Source organism: Falco biarmicus, chromosome 3 (genome assembly GCF_023638135.1).
Source record: "Falco biarmicus isolate bFalBia1 chromosome 3, bFalBia1.pri, whole genome shotgun sequence".
Classification (NCBI taxonomy): Eukaryota; Metazoa; Chordata; class Aves; order Falconiformes; family Falconidae; genus Falco; species Falco biarmicus.
Genome location: NC_079290.1, coordinates 4,173,430 through 4,196,627, shown reverse-complemented (window position 1 = coordinate 4,196,627; position 23,198 = coordinate 4,173,430). Strand labels below are relative to the sequence as shown.

At 42.2% G+C, this 23,198-nt stretch overlaps 1 protein-coding gene across 1 annotated transcript in view; it reads left to right on the top strand.

Moving 5' to 3' along the window:
- The window catches only part of COL22A1 (collagen type XXII alpha 1 chain), a 237,326-nt gene that overhangs the window by 78,261 nt on the left and 135,867 nt on the right, over positions 1 to 23,198 (top strand). The window contains exons 5-10 of the mRNA XM_056333390.1: positions 8,551 to 8,662; positions 16,363 to 16,486; positions 18,530 to 18,805; positions 19,852 to 19,932; positions 20,536 to 20,649; positions 21,244 to 21,288. Coding sequence (XP_056189365.1) covers positions 8,551 to 8,662; positions 16,363 to 16,486; positions 18,530 to 18,805; positions 19,852 to 19,932; positions 20,536 to 20,649; positions 21,244 to 21,288 — 752 coding nt within the window. The remainder of the gene's footprint in view (positions 1 to 8,550; positions 8,663 to 16,362; positions 16,487 to 18,529; positions 18,806 to 19,851; positions 19,933 to 20,535; positions 20,650 to 21,243; positions 21,289 to 23,198) is intronic.

Genomic DNA, 23,198 nt, shown 5'->3' with positions numbered 1-23,198 from the left:
TTCTTTGAATAAAAACTCCATGTTATAAATTAATCTTTTTCCTAATATGCTCAGAGATATAGCTAGTACCCAACATCATGGATCTCAGTGGACTTCTGACACTGTGAATAATGTGACCGATGCTAGGCATCAGGTACCTTGGAGCAGGTAGCTTAGCTGAGCTGCTCAAAGACATCAAGAAACATGGAGAAAGAATGGGGGAATTATTTTGGAATCTGCTATTGCAAGCAAAAAAATGATAACAGCTGAGCGGTCCATGTGAAAGTCTTCACCTGGTCTGAATCCCAGTGTCATGGTTTAACCCCAGGCAGTAACTAGGCACCACGCAGCCGCTCGCTCACTCCCCCTCACCCAGAGGGATGGGGAGGAGAATTGGAAAGGAATGTGAAACTCAAGGGTTGAGATAAAAACAATTGAAATAGAATAAAAATGAAAGAACAATAATAACAATAATAACAATAACGGTTATAATGAAAAGGATGGAGAAGGGGAGAGGAGTCCAATCCAAAGTGAAGGGACAAAAGAAACCAAGTGATGCACAGTACAGCTGCTCACCGCCCACTGACTGATGCCCAGCCAGTCCCTGAGCTGAGATCCACAGGCCCTGGCTGACCCCCCCCAGTTTATATACCAAGCATGACATCCCATGGTATGGCATACCTCTTTGGCTGGTTTGGGTCAGCTGTCCTGGCTCTGTCCCCTCCCAGTTTCTTGTGCCCCTCCAGCCATCTTGCTGGCAAGGCCTGAGAAACTGAAGAGTCCTTGAGTTAATATAAACATCTCATAGCAACCACTAAAACCATCAGTGTGCTATCAGCATTATTCTCATCCTAAATCCAAAACACAGCACTAGCTACTAAGAAGAAAATTAATTCTATCCCAGCCAAAACCAGGACACCCATCAGTGACAAATTTTGACTTCTGTGTTCAATTAAAAGACTTAACAAGGGTTAACCATGCAGAGAAATCTACATGAAGTATTCAGATCTACCTGCACATTAAAAGAAAAAAAAAAGAATAAAAATAAATCTATCCCTAAAGGCTTTTTTTTTAAAAAAAACCCCTACTACTGTTGGCTTTCTCCCAGAAGTTAAACAAGGCAGGATTTTTTCTTATTCCAGTGCTTTTGAGGTTGATGAAAAGGAAATGAATTCAACTTTTCACTATTCATAGCCCAAGAAGCAACCAATTTGTTGGCTGTAAAAGGACTAATAGACTGTCTGAACATGAGGTACTTCTAGATAATTCTTGGTCCAAATTTTTTAGATTAATTCTACTTCAGAAAGAGTTTACTGCAAAAAAAAGGGCCTGGAGAAACTATCCCATAGAGTCTTCATCAGTGCAAGCTTTCTGGCCATTGTGCACACATGATGGGAAGGACACGCATATACAATTTCAGTAAACTCCTCCCAATTCTTGGAGTTAAATCAGTCTGATGTGAATGCTGACGACAGATGTGGCCAGATTTTGGTACACCTGTAGGTCTAACCTGGTTTGTACTGATTATCTGGCATAAAGCAACCACCAGATCTCTTAGAGACCAGTCTCTACCTGCTTTCGTATCAGGCTTTGCTCATAGCACCTAAAATTAATAGGAATATATTTATTTTCATGAATAACATATTTGTGGGGCTTTCCTGTAGCCCAGATAGTAGCATTACAAGGAGAATATAGCAGGTTATGTTTTAGTAAGGTGTTTCTCCTCAAATACCTTTTCTTACCCTAACAATAATACTAGTCTGTTGTATGAGCAAGCAGTAGGATTTGTTTCATCAGTCCTTCCACTCTGGTCTATAAACACTTATCTGCTGTTCTTTGTGTTCTCAGCTATATGCGTAGAGTCCTCTTGGGTGCTACCAACAAAACCTTTATTCAAATAAGTGTAGGTTGCTCCCCACTGCTATCCCAAGCGATGAGTTTGCAGTTATGCCATTGTATGGCTTTCCAGAGGAACACAGAACACCTTAACACCTGAGGAACTCAAAAGAGGACTTCAAAATAGAGGAACTAATTAAAATCAGAACCTAATACAAATAGTCCTGGTACGTTCAGCTGGTGCAAGCCTATCTGGCATGTAAGGACATCAAAGGAATAATGAACTCGGTTTAATCTTGTAAATCACTGGAGCAGGAAAGGAGCTGAAAGAGGGCTCATGGCACTAAGCCAGATGTCCATCACTGAGAAAATGGAGAATGACTTCAACACAGAAAAGACTTCAGTAATGAGGCAAAGAGTTCAGTGTAAAAACCAGCTTTCAGTGTTGGTCAATATGCCACTTGCGACTGTCCAAAAACTGAGAGGGAAATGGGTAAGAGAGAATGAGCAGACTGATGCAGCTAAACAGAACATAAAGTGGAGTGTTGTTAACGTGAGATCAGGTGTTGAAAGGTGCTGCCTCAGAGGCAGCTGCTGTAGGCTTGTATTTATTTCTTGGTTTTGCAGCAGGCGGGGGGTTAGATGGCGACAGCCCTTTCCACCAGGTGGGATGGCTGTAGCTGTGTATTTGTGCATTTGCTTGTGCTTTTGTCCTCTCTCTCATACTGTCTCTTTGGCCTAATTTTTTTATTGGTTTTATAGCCTTTTTATTTTTCCTGAAGTGTTGTGTTATCTTTGCTGTGTGAGGGTACCAAATACTGTATCTGTCCCCTCTGCTTTTGACTGAAGCTTTAGGCTGATGTTTCTGACACAGAGTGGTCCCAGAGTTCAGCCTGGTGACTGCCTGCTCACCTGCCTCGCTGCCTCTCCAAGCTTCCTCCTTTTTGAGGTATAACTCTGTTACATACCTCAAGAATGGTTTCTGCTTCTCATAATCCCAAATGTGGATTCGTGCTTGAGCTGAGATCAAGCTCTTTTTGTGGTCTGCATGAGACTCTCGCGGTTTGCTCCTTCGCTGGGGCCAAGGAAAAGCAGAAATTGTCTCCCAGTGCCATGATGCAGAGGAAACAAACCAGCATCAGTAAACCAACAGCCTGAGTGGTGGCATCATGTACCAGGGGTAAATCTGGTTTACAAATTTTTAAAAATGACACCATCTAAAGTGTCCTCTAAACTACTTTATGGAATATCACCTGGAAGGTAGTAGGCTTCATGCTTGTGTAAGAGCTGTTCCTTGTGCTTCAACAAAGCCTCATTATTAACTTAAGCTCTTAGCTGTTCGCCTCACTGAAACCTGGTGGATCTGGTGAGAAGTCAGGCCAGCCTGAAGTGCTGCTTAAATCCCAACTAATAACATCTGTGGAAACCAAAGTCAATTAGTTAATAGCAAGAACCTTTTTAAAATGCTCTCAAATCTTTTTAGTCTGTAGGCTTTAGAAAATTTTTATAGCTCCAAAATCCCCTTGCAAGCTGCTTGTAAAATATAACAAATCAATATATCTGATGACTTGTGCAACCCCTTTAGTCATCCCCACCCTACTTCATGCAGGGCTTGTGAGCAACCGGTAAATCCCTCTGGTTTGTTCCTCCAGAGGTTCAGTCTTTCATGCCTTGGGAATAAGTCAGATAACCACTGCTGCCTGATGCTGCTGAATCAAACTGTTGAGCTGGGAGTGCTGGATGTGGGGTGAATTATCCATGCAGAAAATAAGCTGCTCCTTTTTTTGTCTTTGCTGGAGAGGTGAACTAGAATTGAATAAAACTGTGCAAGAAGAGAGAATTCTTATCCGTTGTGTCTTTGGAAATTACTTCTTTTGACAGCCAGAGATGGTTGAAAAAAATTAGTCCCATGAAAGATTTTCTTTCAAACTCCTTTTTACAATCATCCACAATGAGACAGGTCTAAACAGTACCTGAGCTGCAGGACTCTGACCTTCCCTGTTGTCTGGATTGCCATGAGCAAACAAGCAGCACCTGTGTGCCCCACAGGGATGCTGGAACAATATGAAGATTGTGTCTGGCTTCTTTGACATTGACCCCAGTGTTGTCATCGTAGACAGCTCACCAACCTAAGCAGCTGGCCATCAAGAAAGAGGAGAAGCACTTTCTGACTGCCTCCTGCCAGCGTGCCAGCAAGGCTAGGACACTGAAGGATGAGAGCATCAGTGTGCACCTCACCTCCTCCTAAATACTGCTTCTTGTCACCAGATGAAACTGTGGTTGGGGCAGTGATATACTGGTAGAGATGAGGGTAATCTTGATGTTGTGGAAGAGCCTTGAAGACAGAGGCTTCAGTGAGCTCTTAAAAATACCCCTAAAATCTGATACTCACACAGATTTCCTTCCCTGTGGAGAAAGGAATGTCAGGAACAGCAAAAATGCTGTAGCAGATGATGGCTACTGTAACAATAGCAGCAACATATGCTGAATAAAGTAGTAAGTCTCTCCTTCAGGATCTGGACACTTCTATCTCATCCCTGAATTGAGACATATCTTTTCTGTCCAGAAATAGCTGTTTTCAGCCTAGAGCATTGTGGAAGATAAAGATGCCAAAGGTTTAGATACAGTAGAAGAAAAATAAGCCTCATTTACACCCTGGCTTCAAGTAACTAATTGCCAGACACAGCTGGTTAAATGCACTATTTAACTTTAGGATGTGGTATTATGACATATTTTTCCTGTAATTTTTAAAGTATGTATTAGCACAGAAAGTGACTAAGGTAATAAAAATGAGGGCTCTTTATAGCAGTAATAGCCTTGCACACCGTGCTGGATGACTTGAAAGGGTTGCTGAGGACCTAGTGAGCACACAGGCTTTTCCTTGTGAACACAGGCAATCCATGAAAGCTTAACTTTCAAGACTGCAGAAGTGTTAGGCAACAAAATTGATAAGATCATGTATTTGCTGAAATGCTCTCAAGTGATACTGTTCTTCCTAGGAAATTATACACTGCACTAGTCTACCATAAAGTTTATTGCATGGACCTCTCTCCAGTAAAAGTGAAATACGTTATTTTATCACAGGCAATACAGATTGCTATTTTTAGAAGTCTCAGAGAACCGGCAGCTGATAGCAACCTCCCTGACCTTGGCTATTGGTGATACTCCATCAATGCATTGAACTGGGCTGATAATTTTAAGCAAAACTAGAGTATGGAGCGTTTCCTGCAAAAGCTGCTTTGTTTTATATTTAGTGCTTGTGTCTGGAAATCCTCCATAAGGAATATATTCTGGACACATCACTTGAGTCTCTGATGTCCAGTGCCTTTCCTGATTCCTTTCTTACCTGCTTTCCACATTCCCCTCCAGGCTGCTGTCTCACCACAGACTTTCACAATTAGAAGCAACCCAGTGGTCGGCCCTGTGAGTGTTATCTTGGGCTCCTGGGAATGCAAGGCAGGAGACTTTTCTCAGAAGGTTTCTTCAGGCTAAAGAAGTTAATGGCTTTGTCTTACTTTGAAAAGACTTTCCAAATGTGCACACTGCTGTGTTTTCTGGCTATTCAAACTTCCCTTTGTTGCTCTGGTTTTCTAGGTTTGGGTACTTTTTTATTTTCGGTTGTTTGGGGTTTTTTTTGCCCCTGAGCACAGGAAAGACAGGAAAATCTTAACACGCACACTAGCTGCCACCATGCTATCCAGATCAGATCTTTAATGGAGCCAGGCAGAAATCCAGCTCATACTCAGGGCAACCAACCATGGCCCCTTTAGTCTGGTCTTGAAATAATTATCTGGAAACAAACATCATAACACTACTGGACAAGAACAGAGCTCTTTGTTCATCCTTTGGCCACACTTTAGGGTGTGGTTGGGTGCAGTGTGGGCATCTTTCCTGGAAAAGAGAATCTGGTTGGCATATTAGTTAGATAATGTAGAAATTGTCCAGCGCCAAGTTTTGCCATCTTGTCCATGTAACAGGCAGAGTATATTTTCTGATTCTGGAAAAATGGGCTGGTTCCTGTAAGGGAGTTATTATTCGCAAGTAAAGACATTCGGCTGATTTGATCAGCAGAGCAGTGCATAAGAAATTGCTTTTCAAGCCAAGTATGCTGTTAGGAATCTGAGCTTCTCTTTCAGGTCACTATTTTAATTTTAATGTTAATGGACTAGGGTGTGCTCCTTTTCAGAAGATGTAATCATGTTAGAGTTTCAGTGGCCCCATATTGTTTTAGTAGCTATAATGAAGTAGGAGGCTTATGATCAAAGAGCATTATTCATCTTATTAATTGCCAGATTTATGACATTAGTGATTAAATAGTTTATAAGCCATTTGGGAAACCACACCTGCCCTGGTACACAAAACCCCACCTTTTAAATCAAAACAGCTGGGACCAGGAAACTCTTGCCTTTCATCCTGAGGTTCAGCATGGAGCAATAGGTAACACTAGCTCTGTCCTTGCTGATTTAGGCAGGTATGTTCTTTACCTTCACTTGTGCAAAGAATTGGGAAAGTATGTGTAGGATCTCATTTTCCCTATGGCACTGGCAATATGGTCCCTCGTTGGTGGTGGAAGACCCAGTGATCAGCCCATATTTCTGCTATCACTCCAGCCCAGAAATGTTGTATGACAAACTTAATGGCCAGTAAGGTGTTTGGGGAAAGATCTAAGTGGGCTGTGTCCACTGCACTATTAGCAGCCAGCCAGTGCCAGGTGAAAAATCCTGTTCAACTACTGAAGAAATGATTACAGCATAGCCAGTTTTTTACATTAACGTTTTGGTTCAAGACTGAATTAAAAGCATTATGCTGTCTCCCTCACAATCCCAGCTCCAGTCCTAAAGTCAACAAGGGAACATACTCCATCCAAAGTGTTTCCAGGCACATTAAATAAACAAAATAATAATAATAAATAATTAAATGCTATATGTATTTTCTTGTCATTCAGCTGAAATAGTATTAGCACAAATTAATCAGGAAGCTTCCCTAGGTTTCTTCTTTCCTGTCCACCTGGACAGTCTGCCTTGACTAATTTCTCAGCTCAAATGATAACGTTTTGGGCTTGTTTGTTTTTTTCTCCCACTTAGAAATGGAATGGTATCTGTTTAAGGAGGCTCTTACCATGAATGGTCAGGATAATAAACTTAAGATATTGCTAGTCTGAATTCAAACATCTGCAACCTTTATTCAATCCTGATGGCTAAAGAGACAATGTAAATATAAGTCATGTGTGATTAGTTAACATATTTTTCCTCTTGACTTCTGCTTCATTCACTGCACAAAATGGATGGCATGCCCTACAAGTAGAATATATCTCACCCAACTTCAGCAGTCTGAAAATTACTCTCTGTACAGCTCCCTTTCTGCTGAATGGAAGGAGGTAGGCACTGCCAAAGAGTGATTCAGCCTGTCTGTAGGTAGGTCTGAGACAGGTGTGATGAGTTGTGCTCTTCGAGACTCCTGTATTTCTCTGCTGACCCACAAGGGAAATGAAGCAACCTGTATACATCAGATGTCTCCTCTTCAGACAGCTAGAATTAGGTGAGGTGCATCTCATCCTCGGCAGAGATCTTCATTCTTGAGTGTATGGCCTGATGCCATATTTTGTGTAATGCTACTGAAATCCTTCAGCAACCAGTGTTCCATAACCTTCACAGGCTTTGCTTGGCAATGGATTATCTAAGAGTGTAGGTTATCTCACCAGCTATTAGACCTTTAGTAGGTGAGGTTGAGCATGCTTAAGCTTTCTTTATGTTAATGGAGAGAAACATGCACTTTGGCATCTGTTTTAGTATATTAATCTTTCCCTAGAAGCCACCTGTATTTGACTCCCTGTGCCTAACTGAATGAGAGTCTTTGTTATTACCCTGTCTTGAGAGCTGACATTTAGCCAGATGAAGCCTGTGTGAAATGCTGTGTGAACATTAATTAGTTTGTTTCACAGCTCCTTCTAAGGAAAGTGGAGGCAATATCTGAACTTGACACAGAAGAAATTAATAGTGTGACTAAAACAAAACAATTTGCTGATTCTGAATGTGGACTCTGACACACCTAGGGCTTAACTTTCCTCTGGACCTGCATGGCATTTCTCAAAGAACAACCCTTCTTCATCCTTAATGAAAAATATATCAAGAAATTTACAGTTTGCGAACGCATAGCCTGAATAAGAAAAAATCCTATTATGATCTACCTGTGTGCTTCATCCAATCCTGAAAGCAAATGAGGTAGTCTAAGTTGGATGCCCCATCACTGGAAGTGCTGAAGGTCAAGTTTGATGGGGATTTGAGTAACAATCTTACCCAGCGAAAGGTGTCCCTGCCTATGGCAGGGATGTTGGACTAGATGATCTCTGAAGGTCCCTTCCAACCCAAACTGTTTTATGATTCCATGATTCTATGAATAAGTTTCAGTCTGCACCGGGGCATTTTTCTACATGTGGATTAATGAATTATACAGCATTTTCAAGGTGTTGTGGCAGTGCGACCAATAACTATTGATTTCTGGAGAACTCTGTTCTAGTCTTTCCAGGACTTGTTACAGTTTGAATTTATGCTTAGTTTTGAGATTTTGGACTAAGCAGATTAGACCATGCTGGAATTTTGTTCTGCCTTTTCCCAACAAGAGCAAGGTTAATCTCTGAAGTGTAGTGTTTGTGTGCTAAGATAGATAGCTAAGTACATTGAAGACATGGCCCACTGCCTGATCAATGTCTGGTATTTACACTTCCATTATGGACAGGATTTGACCTGATGGATTCGTTCAGCGTGAAACAGATTTTTGGAATGAAAGAAAATGGAATTCAGAGCGCCTATGTACGACTTGGAAGCTTCCCTGTTGTTCAAAAAACTGAGTGAGTACCCTGATTTTTCACTTTACTTCCATCCGAGCCTCTGCTTTATGTTATTTGGTTCCTCTAGGCTAACCTTGTAGTAGTTATTTAGTACCTGGACATATATTGCTGCTTTGATCAGCTCTTTCAGTTCTGCTGGCACAGAATTTATACGTGGTCAGAAGCCTCCTCACCAGCTACAGGCTCCATACTGGTAGAGCCTGAGCTGCTTTTGGTGTATCTCAATGGCTGTGAAAAGCAGTATCAAGAAATTCATAGAACTTAGGACTTGATAAATAGCTTCTAAAAGGAATATTTGGTAGTACTCCCACTGAGATACATATTTGCTAATCACAAGAGACCAGTTAATAGCAGATGTTGTTATCAGTTAGCTAATATGGATTTTAGCCTTGTAAAAGAATGAGCAATTTTTAGTCCTGTGTCAACGTGGATTCAGTCCTTGGAGCCTTTTATGACCTAAGGCTGCCAGCTGTGTCGTAGACTATCACAGCAGTTTGTCTTCGGGTTGTCACCTGAGTCCTGCTAGCATCAGGCTTGAAAAAAGCAAGTGCATAATTTCCCTGAGTAACCATGAGCCATTGATTGAATTGTCAATATTAACATTTTTACAGTAAATTTATCTATGCTGGTTTGAACTTCAGCTTAAGAAATCGATAGTAATTCTTTTCCTTCTTACAGATGAGGGGTTGTTATTTTTTATTCTGTTTTAGCTCTTTTACTCAGCTCACTGAATCTTTGAGACTGTCCTGTGACTTGCGTTTGCTTGATTTGACAATATTTTTTTTCATCCTGGAGCCAATCTGCATTGATTTGCCCTTCTCTGCTCCCCCTCTTTCTCCATATAAACACAGTCTTAAAAAAAATAAATATTAAAAATATGATGTACTACAAGGAAAACTGTTTGCTCTAAAGTCTGTAAATTATGTCAAATCTCAGGGTAAATAAATTCATGACCTGGGAGAAGGCCAGCCAACTAAAGACACCTGGTCTTGATAAGTAGTATATGTGTAACTGCTGCATGTGGGAAGGGGAATAAACCTATTTTGTTTGGCTCACAGCAGTCTCAGGGTAGAATCTCTGCTTGCTACAGCTTGTATCAGCTAGTGGTAGTGTGCTGCATCACTGTAAAGCATTACCACCAAGGCTACACAGAAAGAGGCCCTTGAAGTGTGGAGGTCCAGTTTGCACTTAAATTCTGGGCATGATGATCTACTGGATCTGAGTTCTGGGTGGTACTATGACAAATAGGACTAGTGCAATCATTGGGTGTATAAGCAGGATCTGTCAAGAGTGATATGACTGTCTCCATATCAGGCAACTCGGTCACCACTGCTGGGATGCTATGGCCAGTCCTTGTCTCCATAATTCAGTAGGTAGAAATGAAGTGAATGAAAGTTTAAAGAACTGTGAAGCAAGTCTAATAGTGAGAAGTTCAAGAAGTGCAGTGTAGTCACATAAGATTAAGAAGGGGCTAACAACTGAGGTGATCAATCTTTGCAAGAACCTTTGTGAAATCAGAGTTTAGTAAAGGGTCTTTGGTGCTAAGGGTAGTGGTAGACTGAAAGACTGGCTACTTGTTAATGACATCAAACCCAGCGTTCTTTTAACAATGAACATAATTAACCACCTGGAACAAGTTATCACAGATTACAGAGAGCTGCCCATTTGCACTCCTTTTTCAAATTAAGGGTTAAGTACTTTGTTGTTTCTGTTGTTGTTTACCCAGAAAGACTGCGGGAGCGAAGCCAGACCAACCAGCTATGATGACTTTCCATCAGCTCAGACTGCACCCATTTATTTGTTTTTGTTTTTAAAATAAGTGGAATATTTTATTGCCCGGGAAAATTAGAAGTAAAACATTCTTAATTAGTAGACTGAAATGACTAAACTTCCTTTTGAATGATTTTCTGAAACATGGAATTAAAGAAGAATTTTTATATTTTCAGCCTTTTGTATATTAACTTCCATATTCCTGTGGTTTGGGAATGAACCCAAATGGCTGTAACACCATGGAAGGTGTCTGCATATTTGGTTCATTTTAGCCTTTGGATACCAGGGTTCTGAGGTGGTGCGTATAGGGTCATTGCTCACAGAAAATGAAATCTTGTAAAGCTGCACAAAACTGATAACTGGAATAATAAACAAAACAAAAACATCTGTCCTGTCTTGAAGATAACCTCAAGCAACGTTTAGCAACTGATAATAGCATCTCATGATTAGATGCAAAATCATTAACTGAGTAATATATGTATTTCACTTTATTATCTGCATAAAGGATTTGTATCCTTTAAGCACTAGTACTTTTACAAAGTGCCAGCTTAACTGCCTGGGAAATGTGCCTACTCATCTTCCAACCTAGAGCCTACAACTATGAACTTTCTTTGTCTTTGTGGTGAGGCATCCTGTGATGGTTCTTGTGAGCAAGCAGACACAACAGCCAGGAACTTGGCCACAGTCAATGTCCTGGTTACTGAGGGACTTACAAGTCTTTCTAGCTGGCTGAGGACTGGTCCATAAACCTGGCTGGTGCTGCTCCTCACTCCTCAGGTAACTGGAGCTGTCCTACTGTTTGCTCATGGCTTCTCTGTGGATCTTCTGGCCAAAGCTGTGCCCCAGATTTCTGGTTCTGGGTACTCAGGCTTGTTTCTCATTTCTGTTGCCTTAGCTAATGCCAAGCTTTTATCTCACTATCTTGTTCTGTCCTCCGCCTATTTCTGCTAGTCCTGAATTCAAGGTCTTCCTCCTGGCCATGTGCATCCTTCAGTTTTCTCTTGCCTGGTCTGGTACCATCCTGGCTTGTTCCTCATCTCAGCTGCCACCTCACAGAACTTCCTGGTGCTTGGCCTAGCTTCTAGGCATAATCTCTTTACTCTTTATATTGGCACCATGTTGTCTTCCCCAGCTTCTGAGTCTTGGGTTGTTTTGGGCAGGTTTGGGTGTGTTTGTCTGGGGACTTTGTCTCCTGACATCATCTTGAACTTCAGTTACCTGCCTTGTGTTTCTCCATGAGCTCTTCCCCTGGTGTCATCGTTTGTTCTGCTCCGCAGAGAGGAAAATTCTACACAAAGCTCTCAAACCCTCCTACACTAAACACGAAACCTGTTGAATGCTTTCTTGTTCCTTACTTCTTCTCGAGCATGTATTTCATATGAGGAACAGCAGAGACAACTGTGATTATTCAGCTTGGAGAAGAGAAGGCTCAGGGGAGGATCTTATCCATGTGTATAAATACCTCATGGGAAGGAAGCTAAGAAGATGGAACCAGCATCTTCTCAGTGGTATCCATTCCCAGGACAAGAAGCAATGGGAACAAATTAAAACACTGAAATTCAGTCTAAACACAAAATCCCCCTTCTTTAGACTAGGTGATCTCAAGAGGTCCCTTACACTCTCAGCGATTCTGGGATTTGTAATTCAATGCTGTACCCTCTCCCACTCTCTGCCAGTCTTGTGTTTCCCTTTCCCACTCTCTTCCCAAAACAACAGCAAATGAGATTTAGGATAGACTTCTTCTGCAGCATGGAGGAGAGTGAAACACAGGAAGAAATTACCTGGAGGTTATATCCACTCCATAACTGAAGTTTCTGAAGTATGACCAAAAAACCATCTGTCAAGGATGGATGGGTGGATAAATGGGGTTGACTCTGTATTGTGACAATCCTTCTATAGCCTTTTCTTTCCCTTTTTCCCTTTTTTTTTTTTTTTTTTCCTTTGTCATTCTAAAAGCCTCTGGTGATGTGATGTGTATGGAAATGAACTGGCTTTCTCCAACCTTGTTTTGCAGACCTTAGTGAGTTACGTTTCGTATTAGTGGTTTTTCACTGTTGTAAAAGTGGTCAATTTTCCCAAATACACTAATTATGCCTTTCCTCACCAAATGCAGACACCCCATTAATTGTAACATTCAGCGTCTGAAATGAGAGCTGATAATCTTATTTTTCTCCATTGTGTTATTATTATAGATGTAGACCTTCATGCTGATTGTTACAGATGTAGACTCTTTTGCCAAACAAAAGTGTGTAAGAAGGACACTGTATATTGAAAATGGGCAATGGCTAAAAGAGTATTCTTCCTGGTTATTATCATTATTTCTTTGTAGAAGTTGTGATTCGCCTGACCTTGTAGCTGGGTTAATTAACTCTTAGACTAACCTGCAGCACTGGGGGATTCTCTTGTCTTGGAGTTTTATAAGGCCGCTTCTGCAATCTATCCTGTTGTCAGAATTATAGACCAAGGAGCTGGCAGAGTGCTCCCTGTAGGTACCAGGCATCCAGCAAAGCTCCATAATATGGATCATCAGTTCAATTCAGCCTTGAGTGAAAGAAGGAAATAAAACATTTCTAGGGACAGCAGTTCCTGCCCTTGGATTCCTAAGTAAAGCTGAACTTCTAGGTGAAAATCACTGTTTAGTGAGGAAATAAATGAAAACTCATAAGCAAAGTTTTTGTTATTTATGCAGTAATGCATCTTTTAAAAATGCAGGAACCAAGGACTTCAGAAACAGCTTTTATCATATCTTCAGAGCAGTGAGAGTGTCTTTAGATTTGCTTTTGGCATGAAGCCTTTCTCTGTCAGGAACTTACAGCCAGTTCTTCAGCACCTTTAAAAATCAGTTGAAGGTGACACATAATACGTCATTATAGCTTTCTATCAGTTTAAATCTACCTGATGGGCCATTTGTCAGCCTGTATGTGATGACGTGTGGCCAGACTCACAACGATATTTAGGTACCTAACTCCCAGTTACTTCTGTGGGCGTTAAGCCTCTGAAAAGCCTTTCTAAATTTAAGTTCACATGGTGATACTCCTGCTCCCAACTCAAAGGTATCAAGAAAGACCATCTTAGCACAGAGACCAGCAGCTGGCTCGTCCAGATTTGGTTGTAGATTGTCAGGCCTAAGGCTCAGTGGGGTATCTTGGGGGGATTAATTTCAACCACATGCTCCTATAGCTCCCTGCTCAGCAAAGCAGTGATGCCGCAGTTACAGCCACTGCCTTCAGTTCGTACTTGGAACCAAGCACACCTGCATATCCAGAGTTGAAGAAACATTAGGGACAGGCAGCATTAAAAGCCTGTGTCCTGCTGCTGTTGGTGTGATGTGATGACAGCAAATGTACTATGGATCAGGAAGAAAGTAAAGCACCCCCAGAGCTGTAACTCCACTGTCTTGTGCCGCCACTGGATTAAGTGAGGAACCATTTTTCTGCTTGATTTTTATTCATTAGGAGATGGTAGTTGGGGGTGGGCTGTAGCTGGGAGAGTAGTTCAGTAAGGCTGTCTGTGCCCAAAATTGAAATCTTAAAGGGTACGACAGAGAGAGAACTCATTAAATGCAGTTGTGATGGTGAAAATCGGTCGTGAGGGGTGAGTAACAGTAAATGCGCTAGGCATGTATGCTGAAATGACAGAATGTGAGGAGCTGAGCCACAGGGAAATGACCCCACTGGCAGCACTTTCATGTAGAAGTGTCCATGTTGTTTTTTTTTTTTTTTTTTTTCCCAGAGGATGGAGCACTAAGCAGTGCCTTTTAACTGTCAGCATTGCTATCTTGCTGGGGTTTCCTGGACAGCTGGAGGAAAATAGCCCAAACTGTCACTGATGTTAAAGGCTGAGGCATGCATCCTCTTCTTTGACAAACATGGACACGAGGAGTGTCCAAAGCCATTTTGACAGGAAATTTGCACTAAGGCACGTCAGTGGTGAAGGAGACCTGCTGGGGTGCCTTGTTGGGAGCACTGATGTGGCTGAGCTGAGTCTCTCTTGCCAAACACCCTGTAGGCTTTCTTGGTGGCTTTCAGTGCCCTAGGCATGCCAGTTGTGTACTGCATGGTGACTGCCACAAGAGTGACGATTGTGCTGTATGTGCCACGTGATGGCTCTCAAGATGATCTGTTCCATCACCTTCCCCGGCCCCGAGGTCGGGCTGACAGACCTGTAGTTCCCCGGATCCTCCTTCCTGCCCTTCTTGTAGGTGGGTGTCACACTGGCTAACCTCCAGTCTGCTGGGACCTCGCCTGTTAGAACAGCTAGTACCGAGAAGTGTGACAGCATTGTCTGCTCTCCTAGGGGAAGGATTTTGGAAAGGAGCTAGTGGGACCTTGGCTCAGTTTTCTCTTGTGTTGGAAGATTTCAGAAAGCACCTGTGTCCCCAATGTAAAAACCAGTTTATACTGGTGCGTAGCCTGCACAGGCATCTTGTACAGCAAAAGCCACAGTAGTGGATGAAACCACAGTGTTCTGAATTTTTAACTTGGCTAAAAAGATAAGAAATTCAAAGCACAGGTTAAAAGATGACTGAATATTTTGGCATTAGGAAAGACTGACTTTCAACCTGTGCTGTTATTGCTAAACAAAGTGTTCTGGAAATTCTGAGGGTTTTTTGCTTTAAACGCCATTAAAAGTCTCTAGTTTTGTGTGCCTTTGGCTGTGCCAGTTTCTGCGTAGTGATGGATTATGTCAAGTCTTCCTTAAAAGAATCTGTCTTCATTGTTTTGTTCTTCATTAATTGCTGCTGTTATGTTTTGTCTTCTAATGGGTGCTTATGCCTGACTGCTCAGATGTCTGGAAGCAAAGACATGATATTTAGGAAGGGTCTACTTAGGAACGATCAGAGGAGCGGGCTAGCTTGGGCAGGGGGAACAATGAAGGTAACTGGGATTCTTCAGCTGGGAAAAGAGAAGGGTTAGAGGCATTACAAACAAAGCTTGCAAAATCACGAATGGCGTAAACCCCAGAAAAATAATAGGTTTATTGTGCTGTCCCTTATAAGAACTGAGCTAGGTCCTAAACAAAAGGAGGCTCATTATACAGGGGGTAGAAGATCTATGTGATTCCTTGCCAAAGGACGTTGTGAAGGTACTAAGTTTACCTGAGTTCAAGGGGAGACTGAAGAAGTCCATGCCAGATAAATCCATAATAAATTATTAATATAGAAGTTGTAGTTCTCTCTGATTTGCTCCATGGATCCCAAAGAGTTGGAGGTAGGAGGAATATGTTTGTTCTGTTCATTCTCATTCTTAGGTATCCAGTGACAAAATAATAATGATACTGGATTAGTTATCCCCTCTGTCTAGCCCTGCATACTCATGTTATAGTAGGTTCTTATGTCGAGGTCAGTCAAACAGTGCTGGTTTCGGTTACTTCAGACTTACACATGGATCACAGTGGAAATTTCTGCCTGATGTGTTTGCAGTGTTTGATTTGAGAAGGTTCTTCCGTTCTCCCAGGCCAAAGAACATCTTCCTGGACAGGCATGAGGTGTAGAGCCTGGTTTGGGGCAAATATTACAATATTTGTTGCTATAACTTGGTATGTTTATAGTGAGTTTCAGGTGTGCCTGCCCATTCTCATATGTCACAGGTCTCCAGTGCATCTGGAGAACACATTTACAGACTGCATGAACAGAAGCATCAAGTGAAATATAACTGTTTTGACATGATGGATACTAGACTGCAGATTTTCTCTGTTTCTTATTTAATATGAGAGCTTCACCACTGGAATGAAAAAGGGCTCCTCAAGGACAAAACCACCTGGAGGGCACAAGCTCATGTTCATCTCTCTACAGGCTGCCAAACACAGCAGATTTTGTAGGAACTATATGATACTTCTGGGAGGCATTGCTGGGACATGCACAGTTTTAGAAGTTCTGCTCTTTACTGCTAAGCCTGATACATTGCCCTTTTTTCTCCTCCCCATTCCAGGGATGTATTTCCACAAGGTCTCCCTGATGAATATGCCTTTGTAACTACCTTCAAATTCCGGAAGGCTTCCAGGAAAGAAGACTGGTATATTTGGCAGATTATTGACAAGTATGGCATCCCACAGGTATGAGGCCCTTTGCAGCCAGCAAGAACAGCCTTGTTTCTGTTTCGTTGCATGAACTAGCTTTCTTGCCTTAACCTCCCACTCTTCCCTTGTGGAGCAGTAAAAATCCCTTTATCTGTCTTTCAGGTCATTTTGCTGAAAATCCTTTATCTCTAATTCAAACCACAAAGGAAGTTTCACATAGACCTTGACTGTTGTTAGCATGCAGATAGATGTGTTAGTTGGAAAGGGGGAGAAAAATATACCGTCCTTGCTCTTGAAACCACTCGGGTTTTTGGTTGTTTTGTTCAGGTAGTTCTGTTTAGGGTAAATATTTTTTGCCTGTTTGGAAAAAGATTGCCACACAGAGGTAGTGTAGAGCAGTGAGCTAGGTCAAGTTTTCGCACAGACTTCTAGCTATCATGCAAAGACATCATGTGTTCCCTGCTTAGGACATGGATGTAGCACCTATCATTGCTCCACAGTCCTGAGTCCTGGCTGCTTCAGAATTTGATCTAATTATTTTTTGTCAAGTACTCTTAGGTTCTCAGAGGAAAAATACCGTAAGACCATAGCAAAGGGCTGTCTGTTCCTATATAGCATGTTCTTTGCAGCATGCTATAGTTTAGGGGTTCGAGTGTGCTTGAAGAGGGATGGATTGGATGGGCTGTATGTTTTTCTGCTCAGTACAAACAAGTGGCTGATGGCATTACCCATGACTCTAAACTGGGCTGTTGGTATGGGGTCAGGTACCTGTGTAACACAGTACTGTTGCTTTGGGACTGGTATTCAAAAAGTTTTAGGGAACTCACAGTGAAGGATAGATGCAGTTTGAAGACTTAGCCAACTGAGTTTCAGACAGTGGCAAAAGGTATATAGGAAATTATCAGCTGCACTTTATTAAATGAAACATGATTTCCTGTGCCACATGCATTCCTGATTCCTGCAGGGTGAAAATGTGTGTATCAGTATGTCTTGGAGACAGCTGAAAACTTGAACTGCTTGGGAATGGAGAGGAAAAAGTGCTCAAAATTCCTAATAATATTTTCAAAAGTGCCTTAAATGTGGTGCCAGAAGTGCCTTAGAGCCTCATGAGCCTTGTTTCATGTAAAGTCAGTAGTGGTTTGGCCAATACATTGCAGACCTGCATAGCTTATAGGCTGCAAACACTTCTGAGCTAATGCTGATCTGAGCGTGCATTTCCAGCCAGCACAGTGCTCAGCTGTGTGGCAATGCTGGGTCAGACCTGGAGTTAGCCTGCCCTAAGCTGCTTACATCAGATATGGCTCAGTGGTGTAGTGGCCAAACTTCCAGTTCTGCAGCTTGTGGACACACCGTTTGTTCCCCTGGCCCTGTGCTTTGCTCCGTTCCCTGCTGCTTGCTGATAACTGCCTGATGTTGGTAAAAAAAGAAATCAATTTGTAAATGAACTAAAATATAATGTCTTCAAAAGCCTGTTTTTGCCTGCTCCATAGCTTGCAACACAGTGGGTGAGTGTAGCTTTAGTTTTCTGTTCAAAACATCTGAAATAAAGCGCAAGCAGTGCTACAGCTCAGAAGACTGGTTTCATACCAGGCAACGAGGCATTTGTTCCTGCCCCATGGGATGGCTGAGGACGTGTGATGGTACTAAGGAGCACAGAGCCAGCTAGGAAGTAGTGGAGGAGTACACAGGACAGAGGAATCCAAAACAGGTTCAGCTTTGTCTGTCTGCCTTTGGGGAGGTGCCCCTGATGTGCTACCGCCCAACCATGCCCAAGCATTGCCTAGGAGGCATCAAGGATGGCATGTCCTGAAACCATGTCAAGCATTGTACTCGCAAGAGAAGGCATTAGATGGTCACAGATCTGCACCTGAGCCTCTGCCCTGCTCTGTCTTATTTTCTAGTAGAGGTGTAAGCTCCCTGTCTGTATCTCGCACAAATCTGTCCTCTGCTCTTTGCTTGGGCTTCTCACCTCATGCTGTACCATCCCCGACTCTGTGGTGTCAGTCATGACGGAAAGCAGCTGGGAGGAAGGAGAAGACTTTGCACTTTCTTAGCAAAATCACTTTTGTCGGCTTGCAGGTCTCTATCCGTCTGGACGGAGAGAACAAAGCTTTAGAGTACAATGCCATTGGGCTCACCAAGGACGCTGTGAGAGTTGTCTTCCGAAATGCACGAGTCAGTGATCTTTTTGACCGCAGCTGGCACAAAATTGCCCTCAGCATACAGTCCAAGGCTGTCTCGCTTTACATAGACTGCAGACTGGTGCAGATGCTGCCGATTGAAGACAGGGAAAATATTGACATTCAAGGAAAAACTGTGATTGGCAAACGCTTGTATGATAGCGTCCCCGTTGATGTGAGTATTACGTGTGTTGATTAGAGCTGGGGTGACATTCAGCACTGGGGTTGCAGCATGTGAATGGAGTTTTGGGGGTTATGTTGCAATTGAGCCTTTTCCTGAAGCAGCATCACTGAAATGTTATCTGTGTTCCATAGCTAAGACAGATTGGCATCTCATGATGTACAGGACTCGCTGTCTTTTTATGTGAGACTGTCAGTATCGCATAATAGGGATTAAAAATGACAAATCCATTTCATCTTTGTTTCTAGTCCCAGAATGTGCTATAGTTAAAATCAGACATAAAATCATCCACAAATACCATCAAACTGGCGACTGAACTACACACGTAAAGGTCTTCTGCTGTCTGATCTTGACATTATGAATCTTTCCACCTGTGATGGGAAGAGACGGGGGGAAAAAGAAAGCTTGTTAAAGTCACCATATATTCTCAGTTCCTCAGAAAAGATACCTGACTTGCTCCAATTGAACTAAAGTTGAGATGTGCAGGTTGGATCTGATTGTCCAAGTAGCAATGTTAACCTGGTGTAACTTACGCATAATTTTTTGGTGTTTTGAGACTTGTGTAATCTTTCTTAGCTGTGCAAAATGGATGGAATGTGCATATTAAATGTGCTAATAGCATTTCTCACCCAGGGGTAAATGGTCAGAAGATGCAAGGCACAACAGGAGAAAACCAAACTTTATGTCTAGATGAAATTCTGGGAAGGATAGGGGTGGTCAGAATATATCTTCTCAGACAGAAATTTGGCCAGGACATGCGGATTAGCATGCGTCCTTATTTGCATGAAAACCTGCACAAGAATTTTAATAGACATATTCAAGGTCTCATTAGCTCAGCACCTTTGGAGCACGCTGAGGCATTGGTCCATTATTGAGAGAAAGAGAGAGAGATTGACTACAGGATCCATAGAATCAGCGGTGAAGTTTGCCCCATCTGGTTTCTATTTGTATTCATCTGCACTGTTTGTATCCAAGGAAAAGGACATGGAGTCTTTAGCAATTCACTGTCTCTGAGATTAATGCCTCACTTTGTCTTCTAGTTTGATCTTCAGCGGATGGTTATTTACTGTGATTCTCGGCATGCTGAGCTGGAGACCTGCTGTGACATTCCCTCTGGACCAGTATGCTTCTCTTTGTCATTTATCCCTTTTCACATGAACTCTCTTTGTTGAAGTCTATTACATAAATCAGGGAATATATGGCAGTGTGGGATTATAATTTTTTTAATGATGGTGAATGAAACTTAACTATATAATTGATAACGTAGCAGTGCCAGAAGAAGACCACTGCAGAGTGATGAGTATGAGGAGTTTGAAGTTTCCAGGTTTCTCTTTCCTTGTCAAACTGTCAGGGGAAACAAAAATCTGAAGTGATGATGGAAGAAATGCAGCATGAAATATGCAACTTGTTTCCCGCTGGTTTTATTTGGGAAGAGCTAAAACGGTGCCAGTTGCTTCTTAGTTTCCTGTGCCCAACTCTCATTAGAAACTTCCACCCTCCTTTCACTCTTCTCCCCTTGAACTTGGTTAAAAAGATTCATTGTTCATTTTGCCACATTTTTCCCTGTTGCTTGAATGAACGGCTTTTGTGGGATTTTGTTTCTCGCTAGGCCTCATTTAGCTGTATGTTATCCAGGAATGCCTACGTGGTTTCTTTAAAGTGGGTGGAAGAGGGAGCTTTCTAGCACTGAAGGCTTTGTCATGTCCTTGGGTATTTGGGTGTAGTGCCGGGTCACGGTCCTGACGGAAGCACCTCCCGTGGAAGTGAGGCCCACCGTTGGCAACGAGCAGGTTGGCCACCTCAAGACTCTCAACTGCTCCTGTCCTGCTGGACAAAAGGTGAGTGTTGAGATGAGTGTGTTTCATTTGAGGCATGCTGGATAGGTTTGGAAAGAGGGGTATGACACCACGCAAGTGAGCTTTAAGAAAGACTGGATTTGTTTGTGAAGCACTTTAAGACCTAGAGGTGGAAAGCGCTTCACAGAAAGAGCCAGGCATGTGTTATTCACAGGTGGGATGTCTGCAGAGGTAATGACAGTCTTCCCAGGTGTTTCTTTTTATCTAATTCAGTGCTTTTGATCATGCTGGTAGTCCTGGTAACAAATTTGTAAACAAAGTGGTTATTCTTATCCAGCCCAGTTACGTGCATCCTTCTTCAAGTAAAAAGGAAGAGATCCTGAAGGTAAATATAGCCATATTTTAAAAAAATCTCAGCTTTTAAAAGCAGTGTGCTTGCTTATTTTTGCTGTAACTGGGACCTCTGAGAAGCCAGCTTCGTTGTTACTGCTTTTTGAGGGCACATCAGTTTTAGTCTGTTCTCCACTAAAACTTGAAAATGTTTTTATTGTCCTCAGGTGTTGTAGGATTGGGCCCCTTGCTTTGATATACAATAAGATTGGTCTAAGCAATCATGTTGTTTTCTTCTTGTTTTAGGGGGAGAGAGGGCCAATTGGCCCTGAAGGTCCTAAAGGTCAAAAGGTCAGTAATATGTGCTAGTTCATTTGTTTAATACAAACAACCGAAAAACAGTTTCAGAGTAAGTTGTGGAGTTGACAGTTTTAAGGAAATAGGAGTCAATTTGTCATACAACTGACTTCAGATAGTTTTGGATGAGCATGGGACTGCAGGAGACACTGGTCATCTTGTATCTTTGCTCTAGGCTTGCCTTTGAGCTTCTCTGTTGCTGCTTTATGTCATCCTTAGAGTAAGCATGTTCCAAAATCTTTTCCTGTAGCTTCTAAACCGGCATTTTTGCAAGTTAGTGTTACTCACTAGGTCACACACAGCTTTTGTGATCAGTCACTTGGAAAACCACATGCTGCTTCTGTGCTGTGCCTTGCTCAGCAGTATTAGATATCCATAGGCTAGGCAGCAGCCTCCCAGTTACACTCTACTGAAGTTCCTAAGACTAGGATAAAGGATTAGCCACAGACTGTTATCCTGAGCAAGATTGTCTGAGTAATGATGTTAAATATAGGACACTTTCCTCAGTAATCTTCCTAGATAAAAGGGTAGGAGCATGGTTGTGATGTCTGCTTCAAGTTTCACAGTGCAGCCTCTATATTATCCTGCATATTCTGCAAGCTTCTTTGATATACACATGTACAGTCAACATACCCACATCTTCCTTCTGTTCTGCCTTACAAATAGAGCTGTGAGACAATTGACTTAAAGGGAGCACGTATACTGGCAGAAAACAAAGATTCACAACCTTGCTGGAGAGGTGAAAGTTGGTGGTGTTGGTTCCCAATTTCACTACATGTGTGATTAAAATTATGTTTGGGAACACTTTATATTCAAAACTATTTTCATTTGAATTACTTCCACAAATTCAGTCACTGAATTTGTACCTGTTTGGTGAATAAATGAGTTATACCCCACCAAAAGTTACTCAGTTATTATAAAACAGTATGGGAGGGGAAAGGAGAAATCTCTGGGTCTTGGAAGGTCAGACATCCTCAGAAATATGTTGGGGGGGGGGTTTGGCAAGGTTTAGTCTGTTGTCTGCAGGGAGAAGTTTTGGATGACGACGATGTGTTTTGGAGTATGTTTTCTACTGGCATGAAAGAACAGGGGCACATTAATGCTCAGATGTGCCTGACTGAAACTGCAGAAAATGTTTCTTTATGCTTCCACACGTATATAAATAGCAACTTTCTATTTTAATCTGTGACAGCTTAAATAATCATGGGCTGTTTTGAAGAATGACAGAGCCATGACTGTTGTAAGGAGGTTGCAGAAGGACAATGCTGATAATAAAAGCACCCTGCAGCAACATCCCGTTGTCTTTCACTGCTTTGACAAGGTCTATCGCTGGTGAGGATGTCTATACTGTGTAACATGGCACACTGCTGGGGTGCAGGAGATACTAGTTGAATACAAAATAGTACATATACAAGCACAGCATCAGCAGGTTTTCTGTAACAGATCCCAGAATGGCTGTCCCACTTCTGCAGGTGGGTTGCTGAAGAGCTCTGCAGATGCGTGTGACTTTTCCCTGGCTGCAGTGGTCCGAGGCTTGTATGCAGCCAAGGCAGGACTGTGTCAGTCTCAGGGAGCTGGGGAGGATGCCATTTAAATCCAGGCTCTGACAACAATTTGCTACAAATGTGATGATTTCAGACGAATGACTTTGCTTCTCTATCTGCTAAATAAGGCAAGTAATAGCTTTTGCTCCTGACTTGCAAAGATGTGATTAAATAACGTATACCGCCCTTGACAGCAGTTCTTGCATTGCTATTGCCAAGGACCAGCTTGTCACAGTCCCTGCTTTATGTGCAGGAACTAATATCGCCGCCTCCTCTCTTTCTCTGCAACATTACTGAGCTACCCAGGCTAAAATGCTGGCCATGGGGAAGAAAGTCAATGCTGTTTGCAACCCCCCAATA